General features: G+C 52.8%; 1 protein-coding gene across 8 annotated transcripts in view; it reads right to left on the bottom strand.

Moving 5' to 3' along the window:
* The window catches only part of FGD2 (FYVE, RhoGEF and PH domain containing 2), a 39,296-nt gene that overhangs the window by 9,710 nt on the left and 16,751 nt on the right, over positions 1–12,835 (bottom strand). For 4 of the 8 annotated variants that reach the window (XM_047794782.1, XM_047794786.1, XM_047794790.1 and 1 more), the window contains 8 exons: positions 11,588–11,656; positions 10,615–10,694; positions 10,499–10,529; positions 9,977–10,069; positions 9,182–9,313; positions 5,995–6,141; positions 4,594–4,740; positions 3,689–4,022 (listed from right to left, as the gene is read on the bottom strand). In XM_047794782.1, coding sequence (XP_047650738.1) covers positions 3,807–4,022; positions 4,594–4,740; positions 5,995–6,141; positions 9,182–9,313; positions 9,977–10,069; positions 10,499–10,529; positions 10,615–10,694; positions 11,588–11,656 — 915 coding nt within the window. In that variant the 3' untranslated portion in view covers positions 3,689–3,806. The other 4 variants (XM_047794787.1, XM_047794785.1, XM_047794789.1 and 1 more) reach the window with 4 other exon arrangements.

Raw genomic sequence — 12,835 nt, 5'->3', positions numbered from 1 at the left:
GGTGGTTGCATGACAGTTCCTTTTGCCAAAACTCATAGAACTATTTTACAAAGGGGGAATTTCACTGTATCTAAACTATACCTCAATAAATCCTAACTCATTTAGCGCCATAGTTATAAATCTCCACCAAGGTTTTGATTCAGAGCTTGACACAGTGAGGGTTTAAAAATAGTAGCTCCAGGAGTTCCTGTATGGCCCGGCAGAAACGAATCTGACTAGCATCCATGAGGATGGAGGTTCAATTCCTGGATCTGGCGTTGTTGTGAGCTGTGGTGTAGATCACAGTTGTGGCTTAGATCCTGAGTTGCTGTGGCTGTGGTGTACACCAGCAGCTATAGCTCCTATTTGACCCCTAGCCTGGGAAACTCCATATGCCGTGGAAGCAGCCATAAAAAGACAATAGATAAATAAGTAAATAAATAAATAAAAATAGTAGCTCCAGGGAGTTTCCTTCAGTCACGGTTCAGCAGTAACGAACCCAACTAGTACCCTAGTACCCGTGAGGACGCGAGTTTGATCCCTGGCCTTGCTCAGTGGGTTAAGGATCTGGAGTTGCCGTGAGATGTGGTGTAGGTTGCAGCTACGGCTCCAATTGGAACCCCAACCTGGGAACTTCCATATGCCTCAGGTGCAGCCCTAAAAAAGACCGAAAAAAAAAAAAATTAGTAGCTCCAGAGTTCCCTTGTGACACAGCAGGGTAAAGATCTGGTGTCGTCTCTGCAGCAGCTCAGGTTGATGCTGTGAAGTGGGTTCAATCCTTGGTCCTGGGAACTTTCACATACCATGAATTCAGACAAAAAAGAAAGAAGAAAAAAAAAAAAAAAAAAAGGCCACCCACCTCTAGATGACAGTTCCCATGTTTCCCTCCAGCCCAGACCTGGTGCCTGAGCTCAGACACCCACCGACTGGCTGAGGCCGTGAGTAGGCGCCTGGCTATAAGTTCTCCATGACAGAGTGCCTGGTGCGTTGCTGCTTCTACCTGCCCCTTCCATGGCCTCCCCATCTCAGCGAGTGGCAGCTCCATCCCCACGTTCTCAGGTCAGAGGCCTTCAAGTCACCTCTGGCTCCCTCTTTGTTCCCACCATAGTCAATGGGAATCTCCTCTACTCCACTCAAAATAAATCCAGCACCTGATCCCTTCTCACGACCTTCATTGCTCCAACCCTGATGTAAGCCACCTTCCCCTCACGTGGATGGTTGGGACAGGCCCCTAAACTGCCTCCAGCCTCACCCTTTTCAGGTTATTTCAGCCAACAGCAGGAAGGAGTCTGCTAAAACACATCGGATTCCTCCCAGACTCCCCATCTCACTCAGCCCCGCCTCCCCTGACTCTACCCTTAGTTTAGTGATGATCTCACATCTTCTCTGATCTTCCTGCTCACTCTGCTCCAGCTGCACTGACCTCCTCACTGTTCTCTACACCCACCAGGCAGGCTCCCCACCTCAAGACCTTTGTACTTGCCCTTCCCTCCACCTGGAACGCCCTTCCACAGGTATCTGTGTGTTTCCCTCCCTTTCTTCTTTCCTTGACGTTGTTTTTTCAAACACTGACTTCTCAGCGAGGCCTTCCTTGACTTTCCTTTAAAATATAACACGCACATCCCTTCGCCCCCTTTCTTTTTTCCTTCCACTACAGTGACCAGTCATCCTTGTCTGCCTGGAACTGAGGGGTTTCCTGAGACTTAAGACTTTCAGTTTAGGAGTTCCCTGGTGGCCTAGTGGTTGGGGGCTTCTGGCGTTGTCACTACTGTGGCAGGAGTTAGATCCCTGGCCCAGGAACTTCTGCGCACCACAGGTGCAACCAAAAAAAAAAAAGACTTTCAGTTTTAAAACTAGGAAAGCCTGGAATGGTTTGCCACACTATTTAGGCACTTATCACATCTGATACACTCTACATTTTATGTACTTTTTTTTAATTAATTTTTTTTGCTGTGCCCACAGCATGTGGAAGTTCCCAGTCCAGGGATCAAACCTGTGTCATAGCAGTGACCAAGCTGCTGCAGTGACAATGACAGGCCCTTAACCCACTGCACCATAAAAGAACTCCTTTACATACTTATTTTTATTTATTTATTTTTTTTGTCTTTTCTCTTTTTTAGGACCGCACCTGTGGCATATGGAGGTTCCCAGGCTAGGGGTCGAATCAGAGCTATAGCCACCGGCTTATGCCACAGCCACAGCAACACCAGATCCTTAACCCACTGAGTGAGGCCAAGGATCGAAGCTGCGTCCTCATGGATGCTAGTCAGGTTCATTAACCACTGAGCCACGACAGGAACTCCTGTGTACTTATTTTCTGAATAAGAAAATCTCCAGAAAGGCAGAAATTGTGTCTGTCTTTTTCACAGCTTTATTCCAGTATAGGAACTGCATTTGCTTTATTCCAGTATAGGAACAAATATTTGTTGAATGAAAGAATGGACTTATGGTCAGGCCAGCCTGGTCCCCAGAAAGATTGTGCCAATTAGGTTTTCTTGGGCTTTAAAAAATTACTTTAGGAGTTCCCGTCGTGGCTCAGTGGAAACCAACCTGAGTAGTATCCATGAGGATGCAGGTTCAATCCCTGGCCTTGCTCAGCGGGTTAAGGATCTAGCATTGCCATGAACTGTGGTGTAGGTCGCAGTCACAGTTCGGATATGGCGTTGCTGTGGCTGTGGTGTAGGCCGGCAGCTACAGCTCTGATTAGACTCCTAGCCTGGGAATTTCCATATGCCACAGGTGCAGGCCTAAAAAGAAAAGAAAAGAAAAAAAACTTATAGAAGGGATGTGATCTCAGGTTGGGGGATAAACTGCTGTGCCTGGAAGGGGGCAAAGATCTCTGACTTGCCTGTTTCAGGGGCAGAGCCTAGCAGCAGCTGGGCCTGATGGAACCTCCTTCAGGTGTCAGGGCCCAGGCTGGGGCCCCTGGATGTGGCCTGCTGGTCACTGCCACCCCCTGCTGGTCTCCTATGAAAAAGCAGCCTCACACACCAGCCAGAGGGCCAGACAAGCTCCTGCTCAGCCAATGCCCTGCTACCTGATGGACAGGGCTTTGACCCTGGTGCACTAGGTTGAAACCTGGCTCTGGCATCCACCAACTGTGTGACCGTCAGCCAATGACTAAACATCTCTGAGACTCAGTGTCCTTATCTGGAAAATGAGGACAAAGTCCTGAGGGCAAAAGCAAGATAATCCATGTAGAAACACCTAGACCAGGGCCTGCTCCAGTAGATGTTTGATATTTCTTCTTTTAATGTTTTTATTATAGTTGATATATTTATTATTATTATTACCCTCATGCTTGGCACTCGGTAGTAGTTTGCTTGCTTTCTTCTTCATCCAGGTAACCCAGGCTGCACATCAGACTCACGTGGGCACCCCTAAAACATACTCATGCCCCCGAATCCCAGGCTAGTCAAAGCACAAGTTTCTGGTGATCAATAGAGGCACTGGTATTTTTTTGAATTTTCAGTTTATTTATTTTTTCCATTGGTATTTTTTAAAGCTCCCCAGGTGATACTTATGTGCAGCCCAAGCTGAGAACCATACATGTGACCAACAGTTCTGGGTTACCTGGGACTTTCCCAGTTTTAGCGCTGAAAGTCCCACATCCCAGGAACCCCCTTAGCCCTGGGCAAACTGGGATGCTCTGTCACCCCCTCCCCAAAGGAACAGACCCACGTTTTCTCAATTCCAAACCAAGACACAGTTCGAGCACAGACATATAGAAACCTGTTATTTGAAAACTCAGCTTGGGGTGGTGGGTCAGCCAAAGCGACAGCCCATGGCAGGAGAGGGGCTCCGAGGGGAGCATGGCCAGCGGTGCCTCAGTCGGAGAGGTCCCCGTCACTGGGCTCCCCAGGGCTCCAGCCACTGGCCGCTCGCTCCATGGCCTTCACCCAGCGGCCCTTCAGCTCCTCAGTTTCGGCCTTGAAGATGTAGAACTGGCCTGACTGTTGCAGCTGGAAGACCCGGGGGTCCCCCTGGGGCCCAGCAGTCACCTGGTAGCCCAACAGGGGGATGGAGGCATGAGCCCGCATGTCCTGGGAGGGGAGGGAGAGAGAGCTGAGGGCTGCTGTCCCCCCACCCTATACTGCTGCCTCAGAGAGCCATGCAGAGCGATCCATCTGTGGCACAACGGTGACGTCTTGGGGGCACTGGGTCGCAGGTTCAATCCCTGACCCGGCACAGCGAAGCGGGTTAAGCTGCAGCTGCAGCTTAGGTCACAACTGTGGCTTGGGTCTGATCCCTGGCCTGGGAACTCCATATACCACAGGGCAGCCAAAAAAAGGAAAAAAAAGAAAGAAAGAAAGCCAGGTGGAAGTAACAGCCCCACTCCTACCTCTTGCCCCCTAAACACCCACGAAGCGCTTGGGCTGGTGGGAGGGCATTGAGGAAGAGATCTGGTTACCCCCTGAGGGGAACACCGTCATTACCTGGAGTCTGGGCCCAGCTCTGAAAGCTACTGATGCTGCCACTCGAGGGAACCTGGTCCTTGCTGAGGCTCAGTTCCTCATCTGACTTATGGGGTCACCCCTTCCCTCCCCCCGCAACACACACACACACACACACACACACAGAAGGCCAAGGTCTGGGGGGGCAGGGTGGCGTTACCTGAGGGGCAGCGTAGACATAGAGCACCAGGGGGTCGTCGCGGGGGATCACACACCAGCCCCGGGGCCCACTCTTGCCCCACTTGTCCCCAAGGAGCTGGAGGAAGCTGCACATTAGGCTCTGCTCGGACCCCATCACAGATCCTTTCTAAAACCAGAGAGAGGGACCATCAGGGAACAAACCGCCCGCTGGGTGACAGACGTCAGTCATTAGAAAACATTATTTCTAATCCTCCAAGGAGGTGTTATTTGTTCCCAAGGCTCTGAGAGGTTCCCCCCCACGGACTTGTAGTCTCACAGCTGGCTAGTGGCAGAGCCGAGGACAAAGCCCAGGCAGCCTGAACTCAGGGCAGGTGCTGGAGGGCTTATCAGCAGTCAGTCTCCCTAGGGATCAAAATTAGAGCCTGAAAAGGGGCAGACCACCCCCTCTCTCCAAGAGCAAGCTGTGTGGCCTGGCGATCAGGGCGGATGTGGGCAGGGCTGGGCCTAAAAGAATAGGCAAGGATTGGAGCCTGGGCAGATGTCATTGGAAAGGAATCCCAGGAAGCTGGGAGCTGAGTACAGCTGGAATAGGCTGGGGTCTTCTCCCACCTCCTAGAGGCCGAATGAAGGATGTCAGCCAGGTTTAATGAGGGAGGGGCCGAATGAAGGATGTCAGCCAGGTTTAATGAGGGAGGGGCAGAGGGGTGGTGGGAACCGATGTACCAATGTCTGGACTGGATAACCCTGTATCTAACAGCACAAAGCTGAGACAAGTCCCGTCTCAGCTGGGTAGAGCTGGGTAACGCTGTATCTACAGCACCAGCCAGTGCCCTAGAGGTGCTGACCAGCAGCGGGAGTAGCCTGGGGACACCTGTGGGGGTGGGGAGTGGCTCGGGCCCAAGGGCAGCAGAGAGCATGTGTGGCAAAGATCAGAGAGCTGGCTCCTAACTCTCTGTGTGACTTGGGAAGGGTCACTTCCCTGGGTCTGGGTCTCTGTGGGATGGAACCAGTTGGTCCATGAAATTCCTTCTCATCAGAAAGGAGTCCCCAGGCTCTCTCTTCCCTGTAGTGGGACCCTGACCTGGAGACTCAGTGTCCCCATCTGAGAAAGAGAATCAGCCACACCAGCTCTCCAGCTCCTGGGTCTGCTGAGGCAGGGCCGGGGACATGAGCAGGAGTGGTCCTGAGAGGCCCAGTGGTTACTGGATGGGGGACACAGGGGAGAGACCAAAAGCCTGGACAACAACCTGGAGCCAGAAGTTGCTTCTGTATTGGTGTAAGTTTTGTTCTGTTTTAGGGGGGTGATGGGGTAGAGGGGATGTCTGTGGGCAGAGAGAGATGGAGAGTGACCACGGCAGGCTTGTTCCCCAGCACCGAGGACAGCGCCAGCCCCTGGGGCCCTGCACACCTTCACCCTCACCTCCAGGATGCCTCGCCTCTTGTCCTCCTTGTCCTCAGGGATCATGTTGCCAGTGAGGAATGTGTAGCAGTCGAAGCAGACGCGGTTGGGCCTGTTGTCATCATACTTGAGCTCGGCCCGGTAGTCAGAGCACCTGCCGCATACCACCTGGGGGAGGATGGGCAGGAGGGGCTTGGGGGCCGAGCGGAGGCACGGAGATCCCTGTTTGTGCCTTGGCCCAGGGGGTGGGAATGTGAGAGCAACCAGGAACCGGAGGGAGCAAAAGGAAGCTTCAGGAGAGGGAGGCAGGGATGGGTGTCCTTGGTGGCAGCTGCGGTGCAGGAGGAGCACATGGGCTCTGGGCGCCCCTGGCTAAGGGCTTGAGACCTGGCACGTCTACCTTCACCTGCAACGAGGGGGCAGTGACGTGTGGGGGCCACTGGCAGCGGCTGGCCCTCCCCAAACGGCCTATCTTTACAGTTCTCCAGTTTAGCATTAAGACTCATGCAGATTTCGCAGCCCACGCGATCCTAGAGTTAAGCATGTTCTGATACAGAAATGATAGGCTGGTGGTTTCTGCCAGGAAGACCTGCCATAGTGTGGACTGTGGAGTGGCACCTGTCCCCCATCCCACCTCAGAGAAGCCCAGTGGTGGATCATGCTGGGGAAACCAGGTGAAAGAGGCCTGAGAAGATAAGGGGAGAAACGCAGGTCCTGCAGGATGACTTCCGAGAAGACGGGGGGTGTCAGGGCGAGTCCCGGATGTGGGATTGGAAATGGGGGACAGGAGACAGAGAGGAGGAGGAAGGGTTAGTCATCTATGTGCCCAGCACAGCACGTGGCCAGGGAGGGACCAGCAGGAGAAGGCTGGGCTTGCCCCACCCTCGCCAGGATCCCAGTCTGGCAGGCGGGGAGGCTGAAACTGGGCACCCAACCACCGAAAGGATGACTCACCCAGTACAAAGGTTTGCACAGGCACGAGAAACCCCAGGATCGGGCCAAGGGTGCCACACACAGCCCCACACAGGGCTTCAGCTCCCTTGGCAGTGTTTTATTTTTTATTGCAATTTAAATTTTAAAAATATTATTAGTGTGTATTTTTCAAAATAAAAAGCCATTGAAAAATAACTTTATTTTGAAAAATTTCAAGCCTGAAGACAAGATGAAAGAATAATACAGTAATACGCCCCACCAAATTCCTCAAATGTGAATATTTTTTGCCACATTTGATTTCTCTACTCTCTCTATATGTATATATATATTTTTTTCCTGAACCATTTGAATATAAATTATAGTCATCATGTCACCCTCTCACCCTCTCCTAAGACCAAGGGCATTCTCCTGCCTATCAGCAATGTCACCATCACACTCTGGGTAGTTAACAGTGAGACAACATTATGATCTATGTACACCTCATGATCAACTTTTCCCCCAAAGGTCCCATCAACGACTTCTGTATCTGGTTCTGTTTTTTCCACCAAGGACTTGATCAAGGATCATACATTTCATTTAGTTTTCAGAATATTTTGTTACCTTCTTGTACCTGGAAGGCAGGTCCATGGGTTTTGTTATATTGGGTGTTGTTATATTGGTCTTTGTGCTTCTTTGTATTTAACTATTTTAAATAATTGTTTTGGTTTTGTTGTTATTTTTATGGCTACACTTGAAGCATGTGGAAGTTCCCAGGCTAGGGGTCAAATTGGAGCTGCAGCTCTATGCCACAGCCACAGCCATGCCAGATCCGAGCCGAACCTGTGAGCTATACCACAGCTCACGGCAATGCCGGATCCTTAACCCGCTGAGCAAGGTCAGGGATTGAACCTGCATCCTCATGGATACTAAGTTGGGTTTTTAACCTGCTGAGCTACAACAGGAACTCCAACTAATTTAAATAATTTTGAAGGTACAAGTGGCAAGTGGGAACCAACTCGAGTCCTATTTACTGATGTGACTTCCCAACAATGGTAGGGAAACACCAGATCCTTTCTATTTGGCTCTGGGATGGAATTCACTCACATCTGAACATGGGTGTGTCCTAGTGCTAGAAATTTCCTTCATGTTCTGATTGCAGTTTAACACATTTTGGGGACACCTCCCTGACTGGCCCCAACCGGCCCAGCTGGTCTCCCATCCTCTGAGATCATTAAAGACTAAGGCCGTAAAGGGCTTCCCTGTTTGCAGAGTAAATGCAGAAGCTTGTAACCTCAACAGAGAACAGCTCGAGTACAGCAGGTGCTTAAAAAGCGAAGCAAGATCTGCCTCTGATAACTGGGCCTGAGCTGATAAGAGGGAGTGGACACGGTTCCTTCCTCAATCGGCTGTGGCTTTTCCTCCGCGTGAGCTTTGCTGGAGTGACGGAGGAGGGGAAAGCAAAGGAGGGCAGGGAGAGGGGAAGGGTGAACCTGCTTTGGTGGAGTCCTCAGCACCACCCTGAGGGTAGGGATGCATAATCCCCATTGTACAGGGGAGGAAACTGAGGCCTGGACCTGGCGGATAGAATCAGCAGCAGAACTGACCAGGTGCTGGAGCGCTGAGGAGGGGATGTTAGCTGAGGTCAGTCGAGGAGACCGGATGGCGGAGTTCCCCTCGTGGCTCAGCAGAAACGAATCTGATTAGCATCCAGGAGGATGCAAGTTCGATCCCTGGCTTTGCTCAGTGGGTTAAGGGTCCAGCGTTCCCCTGACTGTGGCGTAGGCTGGCGGCAGCTGTAGCTCCAATCTGACCTCTAGCCTGGGAACCTTCATATGCCCTGGGTATGGCCCTAAAAAAGACCAAAAAAAAAAAAGAAGAAGAAGAAGAAGAAGACAGGATGGCGAGGGGTGAGTGCATAGCAGGTGCAGGCTAGGGAGGTGGTGGGTGCAAGGCCTGGGAGGGTCTGATGGGTTTGGGTGCCCCACACCCTGGAACTGGAGACCATTTCTGGTCCTGGGCCCGGGAGTCTTGGTAAGGAGGCAGGTGACTTTTCAGGGTCAGCTTTGAGGGGGTGTCTCGAGGGAGTGGTTTAACTGGTCTGCACCTCAGGTCCCATCTGCAGATGGGGATGAGAACTGACCTGCTTCACAGGTGGGCACCGTGGGGTCAAGCGAGGTCACTCACATGCCTGGCACAGAGGTAGTGCCCAGAGCGTTTGGCTGCTCTGGCTGAATCGGGAGGAGCTGGCAGGGAGGGGAGACTGAGCTGGAAGGCCGAGGCCGGGCGGAGTACTCACGTAGCCGCAGGCCCGGCAGTGGTGGCGCCGGCGCGTCAGGGCGTTGAAGGGATCCTGGCAGCGCATGCACATGGTCACCATCTTGTCTCGGATCCACTGCGGCGCCCGGAGGCCCAGTTCCTCGGACTGCAGCTGTGGGACAAGAGGGTGGGCACCTCAGGACCCCCTCTATCTGCTCCTGGAGGCCCTGGGCTCTCTGCCCAGCTGCCTGTGGCAGGGATTCTGTGTGCTGTGACCTCTACATGAAGCGACTGAACTGCTAAGGACCACGAAGTTGGTTGCTATGAGTTCTATTTCATACTGAGGCCCAGAGAGGTCAAGGGACTCAGCAAAGACACCCAGCAGGCCAGAGTTCAGAGCTCAGACCTGAAATCAAGTCTTAGACATTCTCCATAACTACCACCCCACCTGCCCTCCACCTTCCCTTCGTCTCATGTTTATTCAGGCCATTTCCAGACCCAAACCTGTGCATGCATGCGCGCGCGTGCACACACACACACACACACACACACACCCCACTCCTTGAAGCCAGACTTATACACATAGATGTGAAATCCTCTCTATGGATAGTTGCATATAGAGGCTCCCAAAGAAATTTCTGGCTACTAGGGGAGTCTTTGGCATTGGGTTTCTGAGCAGGGTGAAACTGGGTGTGTGGGTGTCCCCTGGTCCTTTCAAATCACTCATGGTTGGGGGCACGTCCTGGCCTCCAAGCTGGCTTGGGCAGAGCAAAGAGGTGGGATCTGTCCTGGGAGAGGCTGGCAGCTCCGGGAGGGAAGGGGTGCCTTCATTTACCTCCTGCTCCTGGGTGTCTCCCTCAGGGCCCTGGGCTGCAGCCTTGAAGGTTTCATTCCGCTTCTCGATTTGGTCAATGGCTGCTTGGCAGGCCTGGGGGCGGGGGGGTGGGTCAAGGATGGAGGCAGGGAGGGCGCGGTCATTTGTGCATCCGTCCACACATTCCGCAAACGTTGCTAAAAGCCTACTGGGTACCGGGCACTAGGTTCTCAGGGCACATTGGCTTTTTTAAAGGGGGAGAAACTATTAGCCCCAGGTAACAGATGTGAAAACTGAGGTTCAAAGACATTAAGTGACCTGCCCCAGGCCACCAGCTGGGCAGTGAGAGGCACTAAGATGTGAACTCAGATCTGTATCCAAAGTACCAGAGAGCAACTCTGAGGAAGAACAGGGAGTAGCAGCAGCAGCGCACGCACACACACACACACACACACACACACACACACACACACTCTGCACCCCTCCTCTCCCTCAGCTTGGGTAGGGAGTCAGAATCCTAGGGGCCCTGGAGCGTTCTGATACCTGCATCCAGGAGATCATTTCCTCCTGGGACCTGCTCGGAAAGTGAACACACATGTTGAGAAGAGCAGCCCCTCCCTGTGTTCCCGTCTCGCCCGGCCCCCAGCCCGCCTGCCTACCGGGCCTGCAGCTCCAGGGTGCGCTGCTTCCCGGACACCAGGAAGGAGTGGGGGAACTCGGCGTCAGTCAGCTCTCGAACCTGCTCAGAAAGGGAGGGAGAGACCTCTCAGCCTCACCACCCCCTCTCCACAGGCACCGTGGGTGAAAGGAGGTGGACTGCATGCCAGGGACAATTCGAATTCAAGAGACAGGGCAGTGAGCTTGTTCAACACCTTCTGGGAGTTCCCAGTGTAGCTTGGTGGTAATGAACCTGACTGGTACCCATGAGGATGCAGATTCAATCCCTGGCCTCACTCAGTAGGCTAAGGATCCCGTGCTGCCCTGAGCTGTGACATCGGTCACAGATTCGGCCTGGGTCCTGCGTGGCTGCGGTTGGGGTATAGGCCTGCAGCTGTAGCTCTGATTTTTTGACCCCTAACCTAGGAACTTCTATATGTGGAGGGTGCAGCCCTAAAAAGCAAAACTAAATCAGTAAATAAATAAGGAGCAGAATGAAGATTCAAACTCAGGTTTTCGGTCCCCAAGGGTAAGGGAGGAGCACATCTATTTCGGCCCCACTGCTAGAGCCCTGCAAGCACAGACCTCCCCCAGGCAGTGGAGAGAGAGTCACAAGAGAGGCTAAGACACAGACCCAGAGCCCCAGGGCCCTGCAAGGGGGAACTCTGTTGTCACTGAATCCACCTGACCCTTGGGGCCCTCTGCTGGGGCCCTGCCATGAGATAACCAGGCCTTGTTACACCTTCAGGCAGCCCATCCCACCCAGAGAGCATGACTCCAGGCCTAGTCTACCCCTCCCATAGCCCCTCCCTCTAGAAGGGGCCGAAGTGATTTGCATGTGATACTCTTGACGATGGGGAGGCTCTGAGGGCTTATAAACAGAGAAGCTTCTGTGGAGAGAGGTGTTCCGGGAAAGCAGCTCCAGCAGCTGGGCGAGAAGGTCAAAGGGCTGGGTCTGGGGAAAATGGGACAAACCAGCAGCCCAGAGGCCAGGTAGGAAGTGATATCCAGAATGGTCGAGGCTTGCCCAGGGCCTGCCTGCACCTGGGGAGAGAGACAATATCAGGAAATCTGGCCAGATGCCACAACTGACTGAATAAGGGAGGGGGAGAGGGACTAAAGGGGGAAATCTAAGGTTTGGAGACCACAGCTAGGAAGAAATATGATGCTTTTAATAGAAAACGGGTTTCTGGGAGAGCCCCTGACCTGAGGGGCCACCACGGCAGAGGGGCAAGATGGAGGTTTCTAGAGGACAATTCCCAGAGCCTAGGCTCAACCACCAGACTCTGGATCAGTTCAGGCCCCTGCCAGCCTGTACTGTGTCTTTGTGCTAGTTTAAAAAAGATACTCCTTCCTCAAAACACTTTACTGACATCTGTTGGCAAACTGGCATAATAGTCGGATTTTGTTGAACCAGACGCTTGACTGCCATCTGCTGGACAAGGAGAATGGTAAATATACAATCTACGCAGCCAGCTGTGGGGGAGCTGTGCTCATCTCAAACGAGGCGTGCTCTTGCAGTGCACAACTTGCACAGCTGTCCATGGAGATGCCAAGTATATGTACGTGCTTGCACCCCTTCCTTCTTCTTAGGTTGGCCCTGTGCAGGACAGCACAACAACTGGACCAAGTCGGACCCTGGGGGAGAACTAGCTGCTGAGAACTAGACCTCCTTGACACTTAGGAAGGCAGAGGTCAGGGGGTCACGGGACAGTGGGAACTTTCTGGTGGTCAAAGGCCAGACCTGCCTCCAAAACCTCAGACTCATAAACGCAGGTGGGAAAACAGCTTTGCACCTGCTGGGCTCATGCCATCCAGCAGAGGGTGCTGTGCAGCCACCAGAGCACCAGACACGCCCTGCAGGGACCCTGTTCACTGAGACCAGCAGATGCCAGGAACCAGGCACGCACACCGGGTCTGTGAGCCCCCATCATACAGCCTGAGCATCCGACACTCTCAGGCCATTCTCTCTTTATCTCTTTCTGTTTTGGTCTATTTCTTGGCTTTTTTATCTGTCGATCTCTGCCTCTTTTTTTCTCTGCCAGTCCCCAGACAGTGCTGCCAATCTCCATTTCTCTGTAATTCTCCATAACCTGCCTTTCTCAGTCTTACTCATCAAGGCTGCCAGATATACAAGCTTGCACGCACCCTGGCCTCTGAGATATTCTGGCCACTTTAGGAAGGAGAGCTGGATGCTACGGGAGGGGGGGGCTCATCTGCATT

Source organism: Phacochoerus africanus, chromosome 9 (genome assembly GCF_016906955.1).
Source record: "Phacochoerus africanus isolate WHEZ1 chromosome 9, ROS_Pafr_v1, whole genome shotgun sequence".
NCBI classification, from domain to species: domain Eukaryota; kingdom Metazoa; phylum Chordata; class Mammalia; order Artiodactyla; family Suidae; genus Phacochoerus; species Phacochoerus africanus.
Note: the sequence above shows the minus strand (reverse complement) of the source record. Positions and strands in the feature narration are given on the sequence as shown.